This window comes from Protomyces lactucae-debilis (genome assembly GCF_002105105.1).
Source record: "Protomyces lactucae-debilis strain 12-1054 chromosome Unknown BCR37scaffold_12, whole genome shotgun sequence".
Taxonomy (NCBI): domain Eukaryota; kingdom Fungi; phylum Ascomycota; class Taphrinomycetes; order Taphrinales; family Protomycetaceae; genus Protomyces; species Protomyces lactucae-debilis.
The window spans coordinates 64,597-84,361 of NW_024468004.1; the positions used below are offsets into that span (position 1 = coordinate 64,597).

Genomic DNA, 19,765 nt, shown 5'->3' on the forward strand with positions numbered 1-19,765 from the left:
AATAACTGTTGTTACTTGAATATGTGCCTTGCAGTATGATACAAAATATTAGTCGGAGGGCTGCCCATAAACGTGTGCTAAATAGACATAACAGGCCTGATCAAGCATGGGTTCTCAGCTTGTTTCCTAGTCTTGCATCCAATCGCCTTCATCTTTTCGTGTCCAGATACATCCACCCGAACAACAGGATCACTCACCTCACTCTCCATACCACCTGCAGCAGTCGTCGTTGGAGCAGCTGCAGTTGTGCTCTTGACGGGTTTCGGTCCACCTTGCAATTGATGCCTGAGCTCACGTTTATCCCTGCGTCGTTGAGCGCGCTGCTCGTTGGATTGCTTGATCGTCACGGCACGTTGTGGTTTCGGTGCATACATGCCTTCTTTACCACCCATAGCAGACGTTTGCTTTCTCACAACTGGTCGACGAGCAGGAAGACTGCGTGCTCGTAATGCCCAAGCACTCTTGCGTGCAGGTGGTGGTGAATTCAAGCGAACAGGCATTGCGCCCGTTCCTTCAACACCATCAACAATCACTGTAGTCGTTGGCACAGGCGATCGACCTAAGCCACGACGCGCAGCTTTCAACTTTGCAGCTTCTTGAACATCCACACGATCCACTGCCGCTTCGCTATCACTACCACTCCCTGAATCGGGGAATGTAGGATCAATATCTTGTGGTGTAGCGATCCGTCGAGCCAATGCACGATCACGTACAGCGCAATCGAATGCAACGCACGCAGGTTGATCTTCATCTAAAGTACCCGGAGCGAAATCAGTCGTATCTGGTAAATCGGATTCGCTTGGACAAGCGGGTCGATAAACGGGTGTTTTGAGGGGTGCATCCATATCCTCCATTGCAGCAGCACCACCCAAGTCAAGTTGTGCGAAACGCGGTGCTTGACGTGGCGTAGCACAGGCACTGTTGCGCTTTGTGAGGAGTAAATCATCCTCATCGCCTTCATCCAACTCATCTTCATCCTCATCTGGGTCTTCGTCAGATTCAACATCCTCAACATACCCATCATCGTCAGAGTCCAGCTCAAACGGCGAGGCAGGATCCAGTTCATCTGCATCTTCATCCTCGTCCTCTTCCAACACCGGTTCAATCACCTTGGCAATCTTTTCCTTCTGCAACATGGCGTCCAAAGTACTTTTACACGTAGGCGCTTGACGTGGCTGGAGAACAGGGGATGCACCACCCACACTCGTCAAGCTCGGCCTGCGAGAATCCGAAACACCCGTCAAGACAGATTCCATGGAGGGACGACGCGAATTGTGCGTGCTGTTGGTAAGCGGGACATCACTGCTATGCCCACTTGCATCTGACGGTGTCGCTCGTGCAAGAGTAGGGCGAGTGTTGGCTGTCGTTGTGGGTGGGAGTGTCGCCGTGCTCGGTGCAGCGGCAGCAAAGGAAATCGTACGTTTCGGGACCGGTGTCGCTTCACAAGACGTATCAATTTGTGAAGGTGAACCAGCACGCACAGGTACAGCAGGCTGCACCGCCTTCTCCGGTGACGTCCGTTGAGCACCACAAGCAAATGTGATTGTGCGTTTTGGGAGGACGACAGCTTCCTCGGCTGCAGACTTGTCTGTTGCAATTGAACACGCACGCGATCGATTCGCAGACCCTACGGCACTCCCTGCATGACTTGTTGTACCTGACGTTGTGGTGGGGTGTTTATCAGGCATAGGGGCACATGCAAAAGAGATACACGTCTTGCGCTTGACTGGCGGTGGTGACGCTTGCATAGGTGGAGTTGAGTGTGTGGATAAGCTACCATGATCAGAGACCAAGTCGCCATGTGTCCCGATTGTCGATGACGGTGAAGCAACACCTTCATGCATGGGTGGCGTCGCTGCTGGCTTGAGGAGTTCCGAGAGCAATGAAGAGCAGGCGCGTGTGCCTGTAGGTGAGGCAATCTTCGAGTAAGGCCTACAAGGTGGCGCATGCAATAGGTTGCCGTCGCCATGCGTCGATCCACCGAGTGGTGAGAGCTCATCGTTGAAATAGGTGCGCAGAGCAGGAAGGTCGGCTTCTTGCTGCTGCTGAATGGTCTGCAGGTTGTTTTGTAACGCCGAGAATTGTGTTTGAACGGTGAGTGGCGAGTGGGCGTTGAGAGTCGACCAGTAGTCGAGCGGCAGATGCTGACCAAAGAACTTGGCGTTGTCGCTCTGCTCTTGCTGCATCGCTGCGTATGATAGGGAGCTGCTTGACTGCTGGTGAAGAGTGCGATTTGCTGAAAAGAGCTCGCCTGTTGTCTGTAGCAGACAAGCCGATGTGATGTTATTGCTGGATGGCCATGGCTGGTAGAGAGGGGAGGGAGAGAAGAAGGGAAGAGAAGCGGCGGCGCCTCTTCTGCTGGTGGGCGATGGACTTGCGCTTTGGAGGTCTCGCTCGCAAGAAAGTGGACAGGTAAGTGCGCCTACCCTCTGGCTACAGTCTGCGCCTTGCTACGCTGTCTCCCGGTGCTTGAGTAGAAGAGAGAAGGAGGAGGGGTATGCTGTTGGGTGATGCTGGGGGTGTTGTTTCTTCCCAATTTTCCTTTTCCTCGTTGGGCGAGTCACAGCGAAATGGCGAAAGGGCTCGATGGACGAGGCAGAGTCCTTTATATGTCGTCTCTCGAGGAAGGCCCAGAGTCCAGGAGATGAGGATGCAGTGCTACCTTGTATGGCTCATGCTATACCACCTCCATGCCTCATTTCGCATACCATGAAGGCAGGCAAACAAAGCTGGTCAGCCAAGGCTTTGAGCAAATTGAGGCCTCGCATCCGCAAGCCGCGTGACACACATGCAACCCCCGGCATCACCGCCTGCTTCGTCAGACAAATACCTATATAGAGACTTATGTAGGGAGCACAGGCCGCAGAAAGATCGCCTTGTCTAGCACAAGCCATCGCAGGTCTCTCAAAGAAGGTCATGCCGAACTCGTCATGCAAATGACTTGTTTGCCATTTTCGTGTCAAACTGCCACCTTGTATGGATGATTGTTGCCTCGGTCTCTGCAGACAGGCTTTTCTTTCAGACTATGACACGACACACTGTAGACTGGGTCGGAGGGTCCCCAGGACTCAGGAGATAGGCCTTATTTGAGCTTGAGTTCGGCTGAGGATACTCTGCCCATCTGATCTCGTCGTACCAGCAAGAAGTGACCTCATGATCATCGAGCTGCCTTACATCTTTGTCATCCGTCCAAGGTGGTGATCTAGCACTTCTGCTACTGGTCTTCTGCTGTTTTGATCTGACACTCATGCGGCTCGTCACGCTCGGGACATCCTGTGCACAACAGACCACCTCACGCACACAAAGTGCTCATCTACTCGCACTGGATGCACATACAAGTTACCTCGTTGACTGTGGAAGCAATACAGGCTTCTCCCTCCTCAAAACAGACTACAAGCTATCATCTATACGCAAAATCTTTCTCACACATCTACATGCCGACCATTGTATCGGCCTGCCTGCACTCCTTGCCGATTTGCTCGGTGGTCACGGCGGAAGAGCAGAAGACGTTGCTGCAGGGAAGCTTAGAGAAGGAACTGGCAAGCGGCCTCTTGAAATCTATGGCCCACTGGGTACACAAGAGTTTCTAAGGACAAATTTTCGATTGACTTACACTGCGCTGGCATCACCGTTTCGCGTTATTGAGCTATTGTTTGATGAGGAGCAGGCATTCGAGGGCCCATCATTTCCACGAGAAGAAGGCTCTTGCATCAAAAGGCCGGATACAGACTCATCGCCAGCTCCCATCTGGTCCAGCATATCCAGCGATCATCGCATCACCGTCGATGCAGTCGCCATTCAACACACGGTGCCCACCCTTGGCTTCATCTTTCGCGAAGCAGATTTTGTGGAGATTACACAACAGACGTCCAGTACTCTCATGGCTGCATTTGGCAACGCCAATGCAGAACGCCGCGCAGCATTATCAGCGCTCAAGGCTGGTCAAGCCGTCTCGCTACCCACAGGCAGCACAGTAGGTCCCCTACCGAAAGAGCGTGGCCGTACAGTGGTCCTCCTAGGTGACACTCATGACGCTTCCGGTTGTCTACCGCACCTAGAACGAAGCGTTGTTTCGCTTGTCTTGCATGAGTCAACTAATGCGTACCTACCACCACCGTACGGTAAGCCCAGCGATACGCTGGTTTCAGTACGAGAGCGTGCAGCAAGTCGCGGGCACAGTACACCTGAAGTCGCAGGCGCGTTCGCATCGGCGTGCCAGGCAAAGATGCTTGTATTGACGCACTTTTCAAGTCGTTATGGTGGGAAAGGGCAACGAGTGAGGCATTGTATGCAGCTGTTTGAGCAAATTGCACGGCAAGCATCATCGGCAACACAAGAGACTCTCGAGTTGCTGTTTGCAGACGATGCTCAACGCAAAGGTCCCTCAGACGTCGCCTCGCATAGTGCAAAGCAGCACAATGGTATCACAGCCGTTCACGATTACAAAGGCAAAGTCATTGCTGCTTATGATGGTATGATGCTAGACATTCCTCGCACTCGAGTGTCCAGGTAAAGCGCACGAGCTCTGACCGAGTAGCACATTGATCGATAGTGCCACGCTTCAATGCGTTGTGTCTTGATTATAGTGTTTGAATTATTCGCGGCATTATCTTGGATATTCTTTGATATGAAAGGATAAAGAGAAAACAGCAGGTTTTACCGTTTCGCGGTCGGTGAAGGTGTCTTCATTGCTCAACGAAAGACCGCTCATACGACTGCTTGGCCTCTGCAACATGAGACGCAGACGTGTGCAATCAGACTTTGAGCATGTCAAAGCTCATCGCCTTCGTCTGCAGCAGGTACGTTGAGGTCGATGTTCAAACCTTTCCGACGGACCGAATCAACTGCAGTAAGCAGCGTTGCCCAATCTTGTTGCGGAACTTGGTCGGTCGCTATTGCTGTGCCTGAGATGGGTGCCACATAATCCTTCAGCTGGGGGAACTTTTGCATGTACACATCGAACAGTCCACCTCCACCCCTTCGCAAGTTGTCAATGGCTTGAGTCAAGCTGATCGTCTCGCATATCAACTCCTTATGGCTGCACTCTCCCTCACCATTGTCACGATTGTTGGGACAAAGACAAACCTCGGTGATCACCTTCTTCCATTGCCCGGCTGGTTTTTCTCTCCCCGGCCGAATCTTGGCTGGTGGCTTGGGGCAAGTAAAAGAATTTCCCAGTATGACAGCTTCATTCGGCATGGAGTGCCACTCGAAAAGTGGCCAGCTTCGCTTCCCTTCTTCTTCAGCAGACTTTGAATTTTTATACACCGCAGACTCTCGAACTAGGATCTTTTTGTCCAGTTCATCAGACATTGTCGCCGGAAAGCGCTGCATGTCACACAACGACGTCGTTTGTCCAACTCCGTTGAAATATTTCTTTCTGTGATGCCTCATCTCGAGTTTTGTCTCATTCAATTGCTCAGGAATGATCAGGTTGAAAGTACACTCACACAATGAAGATGACAAGCGGCAGCCTAGAGACACTGGAGCCCCGCACACCATTGAGCGTGCTCTTCGTTGCACAATACTGAACCTGCGACTTGCCCAACAGATCGGCAGAGTCCGCACGATCGCGTTGCCCAAAGCAAACTCGAATTGGTGGATCTTCTCCTGACATTTAATCTCGCAAGATCCTTCGCTAGCTGGGACCAACGTGCTAGGAAGATTGGGAAACTGAGCTAGGCTAGTACCTGGCGCTCCTTGGTCAGGTCCAGGTTCTTTTCCGAATAGGCCGTAATAACCAACCGACACATTTCGACAGACTGGGAAACTCTTTTGGTGGTATGCGGACTTCGCTGGCTTCACTTGCCCCGGCGATGGGTTTGCGGTCTCTCCTGCAGGTGGTGGTTTAATTGAAGATCCGGGTTTTGCACGCTTGCGACTAGAAGCAGCTGCAGCTGGAGAGCTGGAGGACCCAGCAGTGCGTCCCGCCGCGGCAGTGACGTTGTGGAGAAACAAGACCAGATACAATGTTGTCACAAAGAGCCAGACATAAGAAATTGCGCTTGGCGCACGCATCGTGATCAATACTTGCGATCGACGGATGATGTGATAATGTCTGTTGGACTGAGCTCAAAGTTGTCGCTTTCTACGCTCGCGAAATTGTTCGCGACACACGGGGTCGTTTCAAGCCCCTGTTCATGCTGTCGATTTTTTCTCTCTTGAGGGGTCAGGATTTTACTCCAAAAGCTGTTACATGCTTCATGCAGTCACGTTGAGGTAGCCTTTTAGGCAAACACAATCGTACCTCCACAGAGGCCGGTGACTCTACGTGCCCATGCTAATTTACACTCCGTCAGCAATTGAGTTCTCCGTACGCGTGTGCAGACATATTTTTGACAGGGTGCTGTGCGTTCTTCTCCACCCCTGCAGCTTGGTTGTCACCTGCAGCTGCTGCAGCAGTAATTGAGATAATTCGGTCCTGACTATTTATGATCGGGATCTCGACGTAAAACTCCACTCAGAGTCTTTTGTGTTCACAACTACAGCTGTGGATCTGTAGAATAGGCCCGCACTGCTTTGATACTTGTGGGTTCTCTTGTTTTTTCGAAAGAGATTCAGACTAATTTTCGCCAGTTGCCTCTGAATCAAGTTGCGGTTAAGCTTGGGCTTCAGACACCACTTCCGCTGTAGCCAAATTTGCCCAAGAGAACAGGCTTTCCCATGGGGACCGGTCGATCAAGCTGGCCTCTTTATAGGTCTTGTCAAGCTTGTATCTTTTTGACACGCTCAATGGTATTGAAAGGGCTTTTGATGGTCGCCAATTGCAATTGCAAGCTTAAGAGGCATCCTCGAGAACATACCAAATGTAGTGTTTGGTTTTCGCGCAAAGATTCTTGTCACGAACTACCCTCGGCGCTCTCTCATCTCGTCTTCATATGCATCTTTACGTCCTTTCCATGAGGCCAAGATTGTGATCTAACACTATTGCTGGTGGTCTTCTTTGTTTGGATCTAACACACATAGAAGTCTGGACGGTGGGGCCCACACGAACACGTGATGCACGAAATAAAATAAGTAAACAACGCGTCTTAAATACGCGTTATCTCTATAGCTGAGGGCACGATGGAGCTCGCCCTTGCGGAGGCGTATGCTACAGACAAGCCTAATCTAGCAGCCATAGCTAGAAAGTATGACGTGGGCCGATCAAGCCTCTCGCGCCAATACCGCGGGAAGTCTACCTCCACGAGGGTCAAGCTCGAGAACATGCAGGCGCTCAACAAACATCAAGAAAAATGCGTGCTTGACTGGATTGCACGACTGACCGATCAATGCGTTTCGCCTCCGCCATCAATGGTGATGAATTTCGCGTCGAAACTCGCTGGCCGCCAGCTCGGACAGCATTGGGTCACGCGTTTTATTGCGCGACACAAGGAGGAAGTGAGCAGCGGTTTTCTTCAAACATTGGACTTGGCGCGCCACAAGGCGGACTCTGCGGTAAGCTACAAGACATGGTTCATCAGAGTGGGCGAGGTGATCGAAAAATACGGGATCACTGCCGATAACTTGTACAATATGGACGAGAAGGGCTTCATGCTAGGCCAATTGTCAAAGATGCGCAGAGTCTTCACCAAGCAGGAATTTGTTGGAAAGACATTGCCCAGGGCTGTGCAAGACGGTAGTCGTGAGTGGATTACCGTTCTGGCCACAATCTGCGCGGATGGGACTGCGCTGTCACCGGGCCTGATCTACAAGGCGAAGTCAGGAGAGGTCCATGATGATTGGGTCCAGGACTTCAGGCGTGAGGAGCATAGCTGCTATTTCGCTGCGTCTCCTAACGGCTGGACTTCCAACATGCACGGCCTGGACTGGCTGGACAAGATTTTCGAGAAGGAGACCAAGTTGAAGGCAAGGAGGTCTTGGAGGCTACTTTTTCTCGACGGTCATGGGTCACATATGACCGATGCATTCTTGGATCGCTGCATCGAGCTCAAGATTATATGTGCCTTCTACCCGCCTCATTCGACGCACAGCTTGCAGCCGCTCGATGTAGGCTGTTTCAGTCCACTTGCGGGATATTATTCACAAGGCCTGAACGACTTGATCACAACTATGGAGGGACATACAGCCATCAAAAAGCGTGACTTCTTCTTGATCTTCTGGAAAGCATGGCAGAAGACGTTTGTGAAGAAGACGATTGAGTCTTCTTTCCAAAAGACGGGTCTCTGGCCTGTCAATGCAGAGGTCGTGCTCAAAGGCTTGCGTCAGAGACCTCGAACTCCAAGCGTTGCTAATGAGCCTCAGCAACATGATAGTGCTCGACCCGCGACAGGCTATGGGACCGTGTCCAAGGCCCACAAGATTCGAACCTTCGTGAACCGGTTATCTGCAAGAGGTTCGCCTGGCCAGCGAAAAGCTTCCAAATACATTGGCCACCATCACACAAAACTTTTAGCCGAGAACAAGGCAGCAGCTGCCAGGATTGAGCAGCTTGAGAAGGCTAATAGTTAGAAGACACGATCAAGGAAGAGGGCATTGACCGTCATCGAGCAAGTGAGAGCTGTCCAAAGTCAGGCCGGCGTGTTTACGGACGGCGAGACTGTCGAGCTGAGGCGAGAACTTATAGAGCAGCGGGAAGAGGTCAAACGACAGCAGCAGGCGATCAAAGCAGTCCGAAAGGCAGCAGTGGCTCAGAAGAAGGCTAACAAGGAGTCTCAGGTCCAGCGGAGACGTGAGGCGCGTGCAGCGGCTGTTGTTGTGCGCAATGCGGCAAGCGCTGAAAAGAAGGCCGCTTCCCAGGCCGCTAAGGCTGCCAAACAGGCCCAGAAAGAAGCTGATTTGGATTCCAAGCCAAGTCAAGCCGGCAAAAGGTCTGCATCACGCACCAAACGCAGTGATACAGCGACTCGCTCTGTTGAAGTGACAACTGCAGTTGAGGTACCCCTCGTGGAGGTCACGACACGATCTGGGCGAGTTAGTGTCCGACCTTCACACAAAAGGACATGAAGCATTGTGCTTCCAATAGATTTAACGATAGACTAGCCTAGAGCAAAGTATGATTATGATTGATGTCAACTCAATTCACCTATACCGGTTTTTAGCGCGCTTATAAATTCGGGAGAAATGTGCATCACGTGGTCGTGTCCACCCCACCGTCCAGACTTCTACGGTTCGGCGCGCTCGGGAAATTCTGTGCACAAAAAGCCGGCTCACGCACACAAAGTGCTCACCTACTCGCATTGAATGCACATGCAGGCTACCCTGTTGACTGTGGAAGTAAGACAGGCTTTTCTCTCCTCAATAAAGACTACAAGCTACCATCTATACGCAAAATCTTTCTCACACAGCTACATGCCAACCATTGTATCGGCCTGACTGCACTCCTTGCCGATTTGCTAGGGGCCCATGGTGGCAGAGCTGAAGATCTCCTGCAGGGAAGCTCAGAGAAGGCACTGGCATCCGGCCTCTCGAGATCTATGGCCTACTTGGTAGACAAGATCTCTAAGAACAAACTTTCGCTTGGCTCACACTGCGCTGGCATCACCGTTTCACGTTGTTCAGATATTGTGTTACGGGGTCCTGGAGCTGGCATTCGAAGGCCCGTCATTTCCACGAGGAGAAGCCTCTTCTTTCGGAAAGCCGGATACAGGCTCATGAACAGCTCTTCTGGTCCAGTATATCCAGCGATCATCGCATCACCGTCGATGCAGTCGCCATGCTACTAACTGTCCCCACCCTCGGCTATTTTCGCGATGCAGACTTTATTGAGATCACACATCAGATATCCAGTACTCTGATGGCTACATTTGGCAATGCTGATCCAGAGTGCCGCGCAGCATTAGCATTAACAGCGCTCAAAGCCGGTCAAACCGTCTCGCTACTTGCAGGCAGCACAGGAGGTCCTCTGCCAAAAGAGCGTTGCCAGATAGTGGTCCTACTCTGCGGCACCCATAACGCTTCTGCCTCTCTACCGCACCTGGAACGAAGCGTTGTTTTCTTTGTCTTGCATGAGTCAACTAATGCGTACCTTCCACCAATTTACGGTAAGCCCAGCGTTACGTTCGTTTCAGTACGAGTGCGAGAGCGTGCAGCAAGGTGCGGACTCAGTACACCTGAAGTGACAGGCGCTTTTGCATCGGCGTGCCAGGCAAAGATGCTTGTGTAGACGCACTTTTCAAGTCGATATGGTGGCAAAGGGCAACGAGCAAGGCACTGTATGCAGCTATTTGATGGAATCGCATGGCAAGCATCTTCGGCCACACAAAAGACACTCGAGATGCTCTTTGAAGACGATGCTCAACGCAAAGGTCCCTCAGACGTCGCCTCGCATAGTGCAAAGCAGCTTAATGGTATCACAGCCGTTCACGATTACAAAGGCAAAGTCATTGCTGCCTATGATGGTATGATGCTAGACATTCCTCGCACTCGGGTGTCCAGGTAAAGCGCACGAGCTCTGGCCAAGTATCAAACTGGTCGATAGTGCCACGCTTCAATGCGTTGTCTCTTCATCTCATTGTTTGAATCGTTCGCGGCATTATCTTTGATACTGTTTGATATGAAAGGATAAAAAGACAACAGCATGTTTTACTGTTTCACGGTCGGTGAAGGTGTCTTCATTGCTCAACGATGCAACGCTCAAAGAAATGCTTGGCGTCTGCGACATGAGACGCAGAAGTGTGCAATCAGACCCTGAGCATGTCAATGCTCATCGCCGTTGTCTGCAGCAGCTTCGTTGAAGTCGAAATTCCAACCTTCCCGACTGACCGAATCAACCGCAGCAAGCAGCGTTGCCCAATTCTGTTGCGAAACTTGGTCGTTCGCTATTGCAGTGCCTGAAATAGGTTCCACATAATCCTTCAGCTGTGGGAACTTTTCCACGTAAACGTCGAACAACCCACCTCCACCCTTTCGCAAGTTGTCAATGGCCTGAATCAAGCTGATTGTCTCGCATATCAACTCTTTGTGACTGCACTGTCTCTCACCATTGTCACGATTGTTGGGACAAAGACAAACCTCCGCATTCACCTTTTTGTATGGCCTGTCTGGTCTTTTTCTCCCAGGCGGGATCTCCTTCTCCAAGTTCACCCCTGGTGACTCGGGGCAAGCAAAGGGTTCTCCCAGTATGACAGCTTCATCCGGCACGGAGTGCCACTGATAAAGTGGCCAGCTTTGCTTCTCTTTTTCAGTTTCAGCAGCTTCTGAAAATCTTGTCATCACAGAAGAGAAAGTTTTGATCTTTTCGTGTAGTACATAGGACATTGTCGCCGGAAACCGTCGCATGTCACACACTGACGTTGTCGAGTGAGTACCTTCATTGGAATATTTTTTGTGTTGCCTCATCTCGTATTTCGTCTCGTTGAACGCATTTGCTCAGGAATGATCAAGTTGAAAGTGCACTGACACAGAGAAGATGACAAGGGGCACCCTGGAGTCACTGGCGAGTCGCATCCCAATGAGTGTGCTCTTCGCTGCACAATGCTGAACCTGCCACTTGCCCAACACCACGGCGGATCTGACCCGAATGCATTGCTCAAAGTGATTTCGAAGTTATCAATCTCCCCCTGACATTTCGTCTTGCAAGATCCTTCACTAGCTGTAGCACCATACCAGGAACTTTGGGTCGTTGGGATCGACTTGTACCTGGCGCTCCATGGTAAGGCCCAGCTGTTTTTTCGAAAAGGCCGTAATAACCAACAGACACATTCCGGCACTCTGGCAAGCTCTTGTGTTGGTATGGAGATTTCCACCGATTCCATTTGCCTGGCAATGGGTTTGCGGTCTCTCCTGCAGGTGGTGGTTTGATTGAAGATCCGGGTTTTGCACGCTTGCGACTGGAAGCAGCTGCAGCTGGAGAGCTGCAGGAGGACGCGGCAGTGCGTCCCGCCGCGGCAGTGACGTTGTGGAGAAACAAGACCAGATACAATGTTGTCATAAAGAGCCAGACATAAGAGGTTGTGCTTGGCGTACGCATCGTGAACAATACTTGCGATCGACAGATGATGTGATATTGTCTGTTGGACTGAGCTCAAAGTTGTCGCTTTCTAGGCTCGCGGCGAAATTGTTTGCGACATACGGGGTCGTTTCGAGCCCCTGTTCATGCTGTCGACTCTTTTTTTATTGAGGGGTCAAGATTTTACTCCAAATGCTGTTACATGCTTCATGCAGTCACGTTGAGGTAGCCTTTTGGGCAAACACAATTGTACCTCCGCAGAGACCTGTGACTCCACGTGCCCATGCAAATTTACACTCCGTCAGCAATTGAGTTCCCCGTACGCGTGTGCAAACATATTCTGGACATGGTGCTGTGCGTTGTTCTCCACCCCTGCAGCTTGATTATCACCTGCAGCTGCTGCAGCCTGACTATTTTTGGTCGGGACGTCGACGTAAAACTCTATCGAAAGTCTTCAGTCTCGAAAACTACAGCTGTTCATCTACAGAATAAACCCGCACTGCTTTGACGCTTGTCGGTTCAGTTGTTTTGCGAAAGAGATTCGGCATCATCTTCGTAAGCTACCCCTAGTTCAAGTTGCCGTCAAGCTTGGGTCTCAGACACGACTTCCGCTGCAGACAAAATCGCTCTGGAGAACGAGCTTCTCCAGGGGACCAGTCCACGGAGCTGGCCTGTGTTCACGTCTAGTCAAGCCTTTGCCTTCTTGACACGCTCGATGGTATCAAAAGGGCTCCCAATGGTCTTTAAGCTTAAGCTCTACGGGAAATTTCCACAGCTGGAAAACCGGTGACAGCCAGAAGACTGACGCAGTGAGATAAACAGGCGACAAACGGTAGAATATGGCGCCGGTGACAAAAGGGCGATGATTGACGCGTAGTGAACTGGTAATCAACGGATGACAACCGGTGATCGCTGGTGACTAGTACGCAGCGAGCTGCAGGGGGCAAGGCATTGTTTGGGGATAGCTCTAGAGCAAGGAAAGCTTACTATGTACTCCCTATAACTGTTGTGCCAGGTGTCTTGCACGCTTGCTACGCTACCGTGCTTGCTCCACCTCGCTGGCAGTGGCGGCGCGGTCATTCCTGTCCTTCGCTGCAGCCTGAAGCAGCTGAGCTTTCGACGTCATTGGCCGGTCGCGTTTGCCCTGTAGTAGTCAGGAGGCATTAAGACCAGCGAAAGAATTAGTGTGCTGTACGACGTGGTTGTGCGGTTCCCGTATCGCTGTCGTCGTCTTTCTCATGGTGTGGCGCGGTGTTTTGTGTGTTGCGTCGTGCTTGTCGTGTCTGTATGTCGTTCTTATCGACGTCCCCTGCTGCTCAGTCTCTGTCTCTGCCAGGCGTTTTGTCTTGTTTGCTGTTGTCAGTAGGGAACCGTTGCGTAGATTGTTGGACGTCAGCACGTACGGCGACTTGCAGCTTCTTGGCACCAAGCGAAAGATAGCCACGGAGATCGAGTTCGCTTGTGCCCTGGCAAGCGACGTAAAGTCCTGTTCAAGATGAAGGACTGCCTTCTTCAGCTCGGCATGGTCGCGTTGTTTCCAGCTGACGCGATTGCCTCGCTGGTCCTTGAGAAAGTTGTATGCATCCCTGTCATGGCAAGCAGCGCTGACGATAGCACTCCACTGCGTGTTGCTTGCCGCGCTTGATGGCCACAGACACACTGCTTTGCGAATAGAGTCAACAGTCTGGATCTCAGTACGCTTGGAACCATCCTTTGACACGCGTCGTGGTCGTGCTGTTGCCTTGATCATGCGTGTATCGTGTGCAAGCCGTTCAAATTGGTCTAGATCGTCCTCTTGAATGCGTTAGGCACAGCGCAGTGTATCAAGAGAGATAAAGAGGTTGTCAGATGAATCCATGGGATCGTTGTTGGCTGTGCTTGCTGCGATGCCGGCTCGAGGCTGATGAGCTAGTTCCGTGAACGACAAGGGCAAGACACTTGGGTTAAAGGCATTGAGCGAGACTCTAGAATGCTGATCATCTGTTGCAAGAGCTAGTAGACGTGCTACTTGCTTTGCTCTGGCAGACTCAAGGTTGAGGTTGTTGGCTGTCCATTTGCTTGGCGGGTCGGATTCTACCGCGCTATGCAGTACATCATCGATCTGACCTTGCTGGTCAGACACACTTGAGAGACAGACAAGAGGAAGAGAGACTGCAGACATGTGCATCTAGAGTGAAGCATGTGCGGCGACCATGAGCTGTATTGTAGTCAGTAGCTAGCTGGTTGAAGGTCCCGACGCCGAGTGGCCAAAGTTCAAAATCTTCGAAGTCCAACTTCACAATTGCAACGAGCGTCGAACTGCCCGGAAGTAGGACAGCAAGACAGCGGTGTTGCCCGCTATATAAACAAATATTGGCTTAGGCCAGATCGCCAACAATGACGGAGCAGGAAGTGCCGCAACCCATTGCGCGCGAGGACAAGTATTGGAAGAACCATACACGTGAGGCGTGTATCTTTCAAAGACAGAACAAGCGGCGGTGCCGCTGAGTTCCTATATAGGCCATAGAGTCCTGAGAGGAGTAGGTATGTAAGACAACGGAACAAAAAAAAAAAAAAAAAAAAAGAAATTGCAACGAGCGTCGAGCACAGCACAACGACGACTCCACTTCCTTGCTTCTTGATCCTTGGAAGAAAAAAGCCGCTCTCGATAGACGACAGTGGACTGCCGCATTCAGGATAATCATGCCACGCAGATCGAGGACTTTTGTGTTTTGGTACATTTCGTTAGATAGGATTGCTTACATTTCAGTCGTGGCGCACGAGCTGAACGAATGCCAGCGTTTGTGTCTGATCGGACGTATATGTATAGCCATGGTGTAAGCAACAGAGGTCACCAGCGTCTGACTTGTCTTCTGTCGATCGCCCGTGATCCACCAGCCTCTGGAAGTGGTGTTCCGGCTTGCTCCAGCATTTCACCAGCATTACCAGTCTATCACCAGCCAGTAATCCGCGAGCCACCAATGTACACCCGTCACGCACTAACCTCGGCGCTATTTCATCTCGTCTCATTCGTCTACTCGGCCCCGTCTGTTTCTTCTGAGCTCCCAGTGCTCGCCCTTCTGCCATCATGATGACACCTATAAGCTCTCAATGCTACCGCACGTCTCAAGGTATCTCTTCCTATCGGTTCCACATGCCGCTTGACTTCTCTGCGGCATGATTAATGCTCAGACACGTTCCGCTCGAATGCATCATTGGTCCTCGCCAAGAGCCCCATCATCGGCAACCGCCGATGCTCTTTGCTGCAGGGCCCTACTCGGCGACAAGCATGACGCTTCCGCTTGTTTAAAGTACCACATCTTAAAAGAAGCGATGTTTCGCTTGTCTTGCGTGAGTCCATAAACGCGTACCTTCCACCGCCGTATGATAAATCCAGCGATACGCTCGTTCAGACAAGAGCAACGAGCACGGTATTGTATGCAGCTCTTTGAGCAAACTGTTCGGCAAACATCATTGGCAACGTAAGAGACTCTCGAGATGCTATTTGCAGACGATGCTCAACGCTAAGGTCCCTCAGAAGTCGCCCCGCATAGCGGTCACGATCACAAAGGCCAAGTCATTGCTGCCTATGACAGTATAATGCTAGAAATGGCTCGAATTCAAGTGTTCAAGGAGGGCACACGAGCTCTGACTAAGTAAAACATTGGTCGATAGTGCTAGGCTTGCATGCTTTGTCTCTTGATCTCGTTGTTTGCATCTTTCGCTACAATGTCTATGAGATGGAAGGCTAAATTTTGAGACCAGCATGTTTCACTCTTCTGTGGTTGGTGAAGGTGTCTTCATTGTTCAAAGATAGAACGCTCATAGAAATGCTTGGCGTCTGCGATACGAGACGCAGAAGTGTGCAATCAGACCTTGAGCATGTCAAAGCTCATGGCCATCCTCGTCATCTTCTGGAGCAGGTAGGTTGAGGTCGAAAGTCAGACCTTTTGCAAGGTTCGAAGCAGCTGTAGGGAGCATCCTTTCCCAGTCTTGTCGCTGAACTTGGTCGTTCGCTATTGCAGTGCCAGAGATGGGTGCCACATAATTTTTCAGCTGGGGAAACTTTTCCACGTAAACGTCGAACAATTCACCTCCACCCCTTCGCAAGTTGTCAATGACCTGAGCCAAGCTGATTGTCTCGCATATCAACTCCTTATGACTGCACTGTCTTTCACCATTGCCACGATTGTTGGGACAAAGACAGACCTCCGCGATCACCTTCTTCCACGATTGCCTGGCTGGTTTTTCTCTCACAGGCAAAATTCCCTTCTTCGAGTCGCTGGCTGGTCTCTCGGGGCAAGGAAAGGATTGTCCCAGTATGAAAGCTTCATTCGGCACGGAGTGCCAATCAAAAAGTGGCCAGCTTCGCTTCCGCGTTTCCGCTTCAGTAGGTCTCGAATGTCTTCCTGACAGATCATCCAAAGTTCTGATCTTTTCGTGCAGTATGAAGGACAGTGTCGCCGGAAACCGTTGCATGTCACACACTGACGTCGGCTCGTTGTTACCTCCGTTAAAATATTTCTTTCTGTGATGCCTCATCTCGAATCTCGTCTCATTCATTTGCTCAGGAATGATCCAGTTGAAAGTGCACTGACACAACGAAGCCGATAGATGGCAACCTAGAGTAAGGGAAGTGTCACATCCTACCGAGCTTGCCCTTCGCTGCACAATGCTGAACTTGTCACTTGCCCAACACCACGGCACCCTTGTCCCGAATGCTTTGCTCATCTTGGTCTCAAAGTGCTGAATCTTCAACCGACGTTTCGTCTCGCAAGATCCTTTGCTAGCTGAGGACAACATGCCAGGAATATTGAGACGTTGGGCTCGACTTGTACCTGGCGCTCCATGTTCAGGCCCAGCTCCTTTCCCGAAGAGGTTGTAATAACCAACCGACACATTTCGGCACACTGGGAAACTCTCTTGGTGGTATGCAGACTTCGCTTCCTTCACTTGCCCTGACAATGGGTTTGCGGTCTCTCCTGCAGGTGGTGGTTTGATTGAAGATCCGGGCCTTGCACGCTTGCGACTGGAAGCAGCTTTAGAGCCGGATGAACTGGCAGTGCGACCGGCTGCAGCAGTGCAATTGTGGAAAGACAAGACCAGATACACTGTCATCATAAAGAGCCAAAAATAGGACGTTGTGCAGGGCGCTCGCATCGCGAACAGTACTTGCAATCGACAAACGGTGTGAAGTCGTTTGTCGGACTGAGCTCCAAGTTTGCGCTTTCCAGGCTCGCGGCAAAATTGCTCGCAACACACGGAGCCTTGCCAAGCTCCTATTGATGCTGTTATGCCTTTTCTTGAGGGATCACTTCGAATGCTGCTACATGCTTCATGCAGTCACATTGAGGTAGCCTTTTGTGCAAACAAGATTGAACCTCCGCAGCGGCTGGTGACTCCAGGTGTCCATGCTGATGTGCACCCTTTCAGCAACTGGAGTGTCCATACGCGTCTACAAACGCACTTGAATGTTGAAAAACGGTGCTGTATATTGTTCTTAATTCCCTGCAGCTTGGATTTCACCTGCCGCAGCAATCGAAATAATTCCAGGCCTGACAATTTCTGGGTGACACGTCGACGTAAAGCTTCATTCAAAGTCTTCAATCTCGACAGCTACAGTAACTCATGAGATGGAGTAGTGACAGTGAGTATAGAAACTAGACCATCTACAGCACACTACAGACGTGCTGACGCTTCTTTTTTAGCCCTCTTGGCAGACTTGTGCGCCTTCTTTGCTTGGGATGCTACAGACTTGGCCTTGGTCGTAGTGTTGCTGCCATGCTCAGCATCTTGTTCCTTGTGTGATAGCTTTAAAGTTTTTCCAGACTACAAATGCATGGTTAGTATGTTAATATATGAGCAGCAGAAGTGCAACCTTGCGAGACGAGGAGGCTTCAGATCGTCGTTTGCTTGACTTCACCCTACTGATCAGTCTCATAACAAAGATAGGACAGACTTGCCTTCGAAATACGAGAGTACGAGTTTGCTTGGCGCTACATTTTCTTCGCCAATGTCTCCTCCGCATGATAGGCTGACTTGGTTGCCTCTGTATACGCTAGTGAGGTACGTCAGACAGAAGGAGGAATCCACAACTCTCGATGCTTCCTCTTCGATACCATCGTCTTTGTAACGAACACGCAATCAGCATTATCGGTTCATACTTAAAATAATCTATTGCTTGAAGTGAAGTTTGCAAAAGCCTGTCTTGTCCAGCACAGGTCATCGGAGGGACTTGCAAGAAGGTCTTGCAAAACCACTTATGCAAACTACTTGTATGCCATCTTTGGCCAAACTGCCCTCTAGTATGATAGATTGTCATCTCAATCTCAGCAGATAGGTTCCTCTGTTAGACTATGGACAAAGAGCTGTAAAGTAGGCCCCGGGGGCTCAGAGAGCCAAACCCTATCTGGGCTTGGATTCGGCTGAGGATACTCTGCCCATCTGATCTCGTCGCGCCAGCAAGAAGTACTGGTGACCTCATGATCATCGAGCTGCTCAACATCTTCTCCATCAGCCCAAGGTTGTAATCTAGCACTCGTGCTAAGACTTATTGGGGTTCTGCTTTTTTGATTTGACAGACTTGAGCTTGCGGCTCGTCACGCTCGGGACATCCTGCAGTGCACAACAAAATCCTCACACACACAAAGCGCTCATCTGCTCGCATGGGATAGACAGACAAGCTATCTCGTTGACTGTGGAAGCAATACAGGCTTCCCCCTCCTCCAAACAGACTACAAGCTATCATCTATACGCAAGATCTTTCTCACACATCAACATGCCGATCACTGTATCGGATAGCCTGCAGTCCTTGCCGATTTGCTCGGTGTGGATACGGCAAAAAGGCTGAGCACACTGCGGCAGCGAAGCTCCGAGAGGGCATTGGCAATTGGTCTATGGCCCACTTGGTACACAAGAGTTTCTAAGGACAAATTTTCGCCTGACATATGCATACATTGCGCTGGCATCATCGTTCCCCGATATTGAAGTTATTGTTTAATGACGAGCAAGCGTTCGAGGGCACATCATTCCACCAGGAGAAGCCTCTTCTATTGACTATTGAATGGCCGGATACAGGCTCATTCACAGCTCTTCTGGTTCAGCATATCCTGCGATCATCGCATCACCGTCGATGCGGACGCCATACTACTTACTGTCCCCAACCTCGGCTTCATCTTTCGCGATGCGGACTTTGTCGAGATCTCACATCAGACATCCAGTACTCTCATGGCTGCATTTTGCAATGCTAATGCAGAACGCCGGGCAACATTATCAGTGCTCAAAGCCGGTCATGCCATCTCGCTACTTACAGGCAGCACAGTAAGGCCTCTGCCGAAAGAGCGTGGCCATACAGTGGTCCTACTCTGCGACGCCCATAACGCTCCCGCTTGTCTACCGCACCTGAAACGAAGCGTTGTTTTGCTTGTCTTGCATGAGTCAGGTAATGCGTACCTTCCACCAGCGTACGGTAAGCTCAGCGATACGCTCGTTCCAGTACAAGAACGTGCAGCAAGTCAGAGCCAAGGTACGCCTGAAGTCGAAGGCGCTTTTATTTTGGCGTGACAGGCAAAGATGCTTGTTTTGACGCACTTTTCAAGTCGAGAATGGGGGAAAGGGCAACAGGCAAGGCATTGTATGCAGCTATGTGAGCAAATTGCTCAACGAGCATCATCGGCAAAACAAGAGACTTTCAAAATGCTGTTTGTAGACGATGCTCAACACGAAGATACCTCAGCTTCCGCCTCGCATCGTGCAGAGTAGCTCAATGGTGCTAGGCAGGCCCCGATCACAAAGGCCAAGTCATTGCTGCCTATTAGAGCGTGATGCTAGAGAATCCTCGAACTCCAATGTTCAGGTAAAGCGCATGAGCTCTGACCAAGTAGTACATTGGTCGAT

At 50.8% G+C, this 19,765-nt stretch overlaps 12 protein-coding genes across 12 annotated transcripts; 6 read left to right on the top strand and 6 right to left on the bottom strand.

The window, feature by feature from the left end:
- Positions 1 to 77: 77 nt before the first annotated feature.
- On the bottom strand, positions 78 to 2,186 carry BCR37DRAFT_387872 (uncharacterized protein; the record flags this gene model as incomplete). Its single annotated transcript, XM_040870572.1, has 1 exon — positions 78 to 2,186. One exon carries the CDS (start codon positions 2,184 to 2,186, stop codon positions 78 to 80), a length of 2,109 nt encoding a protein of 702 aa, XP_040724466.1.
- Positions 2,187 to 3,247: 1,061 nt separating this feature from the next.
- BCR37DRAFT_331164 (beta-lactamase-like protein) lies at positions 3,248 to 4,273 on the top strand (the record flags this gene model as incomplete). Its single annotated transcript, XM_040867010.1, has 1 exon — positions 3,248 to 4,273. A coding segment is annotated over one exon (1,026 nt), but the record flags the coding sequence as incomplete, so codon positions are not given.
- A 497-nt stretch (positions 4,274 to 4,770) lies between these two features.
- BCR37DRAFT_387874 (uncharacterized protein) lies at positions 4,771 to 6,018 on the bottom strand (the record flags this gene model as incomplete). The annotated part of the gene is made up of 1 exon (XM_040870573.1): positions 4,771 to 6,018. The coding sequence occupies one exon, from the start codon at positions 6,016 to 6,018 to the stop codon at positions 4,771 to 4,773; it is 1,248 nt and encodes a 415-aa protein (XP_040724468.1).
- Positions 6,019 to 6,264: 246 nt separating this feature from the next.
- On the top strand, positions 6,265 to 6,944 carry BCR37DRAFT_380597 (uncharacterized protein). Its single transcript, XM_040869522.1, has one exon. It carries the CDS (start codon positions 6,664 to 6,666, stop codon positions 6,901 to 6,903), a length of 240 nt encoding a protein of 79 aa, XP_040724469.1. The 5' UTR covers positions 6,265 to 6,663; the 3' UTR covers positions 6,904 to 6,944.
- Positions 6,945 to 9,655: 2,711 nt separating this feature from the next.
- BCR37DRAFT_387875 (uncharacterized protein) lies at positions 9,656 to 10,105 on the top strand (the record flags this gene model as incomplete). Its single annotated transcript, XM_040870574.1, has 1 exon — positions 9,656 to 10,105. One exon carries the CDS (start codon positions 9,656 to 9,658, stop codon positions 10,103 to 10,105), a length of 450 nt encoding a protein of 149 aa, XP_040724470.1.
- Positions 10,106 to 10,371: 266 nt separating this feature from the next.
- On the bottom strand, positions 10,372 to 11,528 carry BCR37DRAFT_53995 (uncharacterized protein). Its single transcript, XM_040872355.1, has one exon. The coding sequence runs from the start codon at positions 11,278 to 11,280 to the stop codon at positions 10,639 to 10,641; it is 642 nt and encodes a 213-aa protein (XP_040724471.1). The 5' UTR covers positions 11,281 to 11,528; the 3' UTR covers positions 10,372 to 10,638.
- Positions 11,529 to 12,225: 697 nt separating this feature from the next.
- BCR37DRAFT_380600 (uncharacterized protein) lies at positions 12,226 to 12,885 on the top strand. Its single transcript, XM_040869523.1, has one exon. It carries the CDS (start codon positions 12,237 to 12,239, stop codon positions 12,396 to 12,398), a length of 162 nt encoding a protein of 53 aa, XP_040724472.1. The 5' UTR covers positions 12,226 to 12,236; the 3' UTR covers positions 12,399 to 12,885.
- BCR37DRAFT_54006 (uncharacterized protein) lies at positions 12,854 to 13,933 on the bottom strand. Its single transcript, XM_040872356.1, has one exon. The coding sequence runs from the start codon at positions 13,638 to 13,640 to the stop codon at positions 13,044 to 13,046; it is 597 nt and encodes a 198-aa protein (XP_040724473.1). The 5' UTR covers positions 13,641 to 13,933; the 3' UTR covers positions 12,854 to 13,043.
- BCR37DRAFT_380602 (uncharacterized protein) lies at positions 13,516 to 14,265 on the bottom strand. The gene has a single exon (XM_040869524.1). It carries the CDS (start codon positions 14,055 to 14,057, stop codon positions 13,695 to 13,697), a length of 363 nt encoding a protein of 120 aa, XP_040724474.1. The 5' UTR covers positions 14,058 to 14,265; the 3' UTR covers positions 13,516 to 13,694.
- A 402-nt stretch (positions 14,266 to 14,667) lies between these two features.
- On the top strand, positions 14,668 to 15,157 carry BCR37DRAFT_380604 (uncharacterized protein). The gene has a single exon (XM_040869525.1). The coding sequence runs from the start codon at positions 14,692 to 14,694 to the stop codon at positions 14,959 to 14,961; it is 270 nt and encodes an 89-aa protein (XP_040724475.1). The 5' UTR covers positions 14,668 to 14,691; the 3' UTR covers positions 14,962 to 15,157.
- Positions 15,158 to 15,375: 218 nt separating this feature from the next.
- On the bottom strand, positions 15,376 to 17,146 carry BCR37DRAFT_404726 (uncharacterized protein; the record flags this gene model as incomplete). The annotated part of the gene is made up of 1 exon (XM_040872062.1): positions 15,376 to 17,146. A coding segment is annotated over one exon (1,392 nt), but the record flags the coding sequence as incomplete, so codon positions are not given.
- Positions 17,147 to 18,735: 1,589 nt separating this feature from the next.
- On the top strand, positions 18,736 to 19,545 carry BCR37DRAFT_380605 (uncharacterized protein). The gene has a single exon (XM_040869526.1). It carries the CDS (start codon positions 19,097 to 19,099, stop codon positions 19,430 to 19,432), a length of 336 nt encoding a protein of 111 aa, XP_040724477.1. The 5' UTR covers positions 18,736 to 19,096; the 3' UTR covers positions 19,433 to 19,545.
- The last annotated feature ends 220 nt before the right edge of the window (positions 19,546 to 19,765 follow it).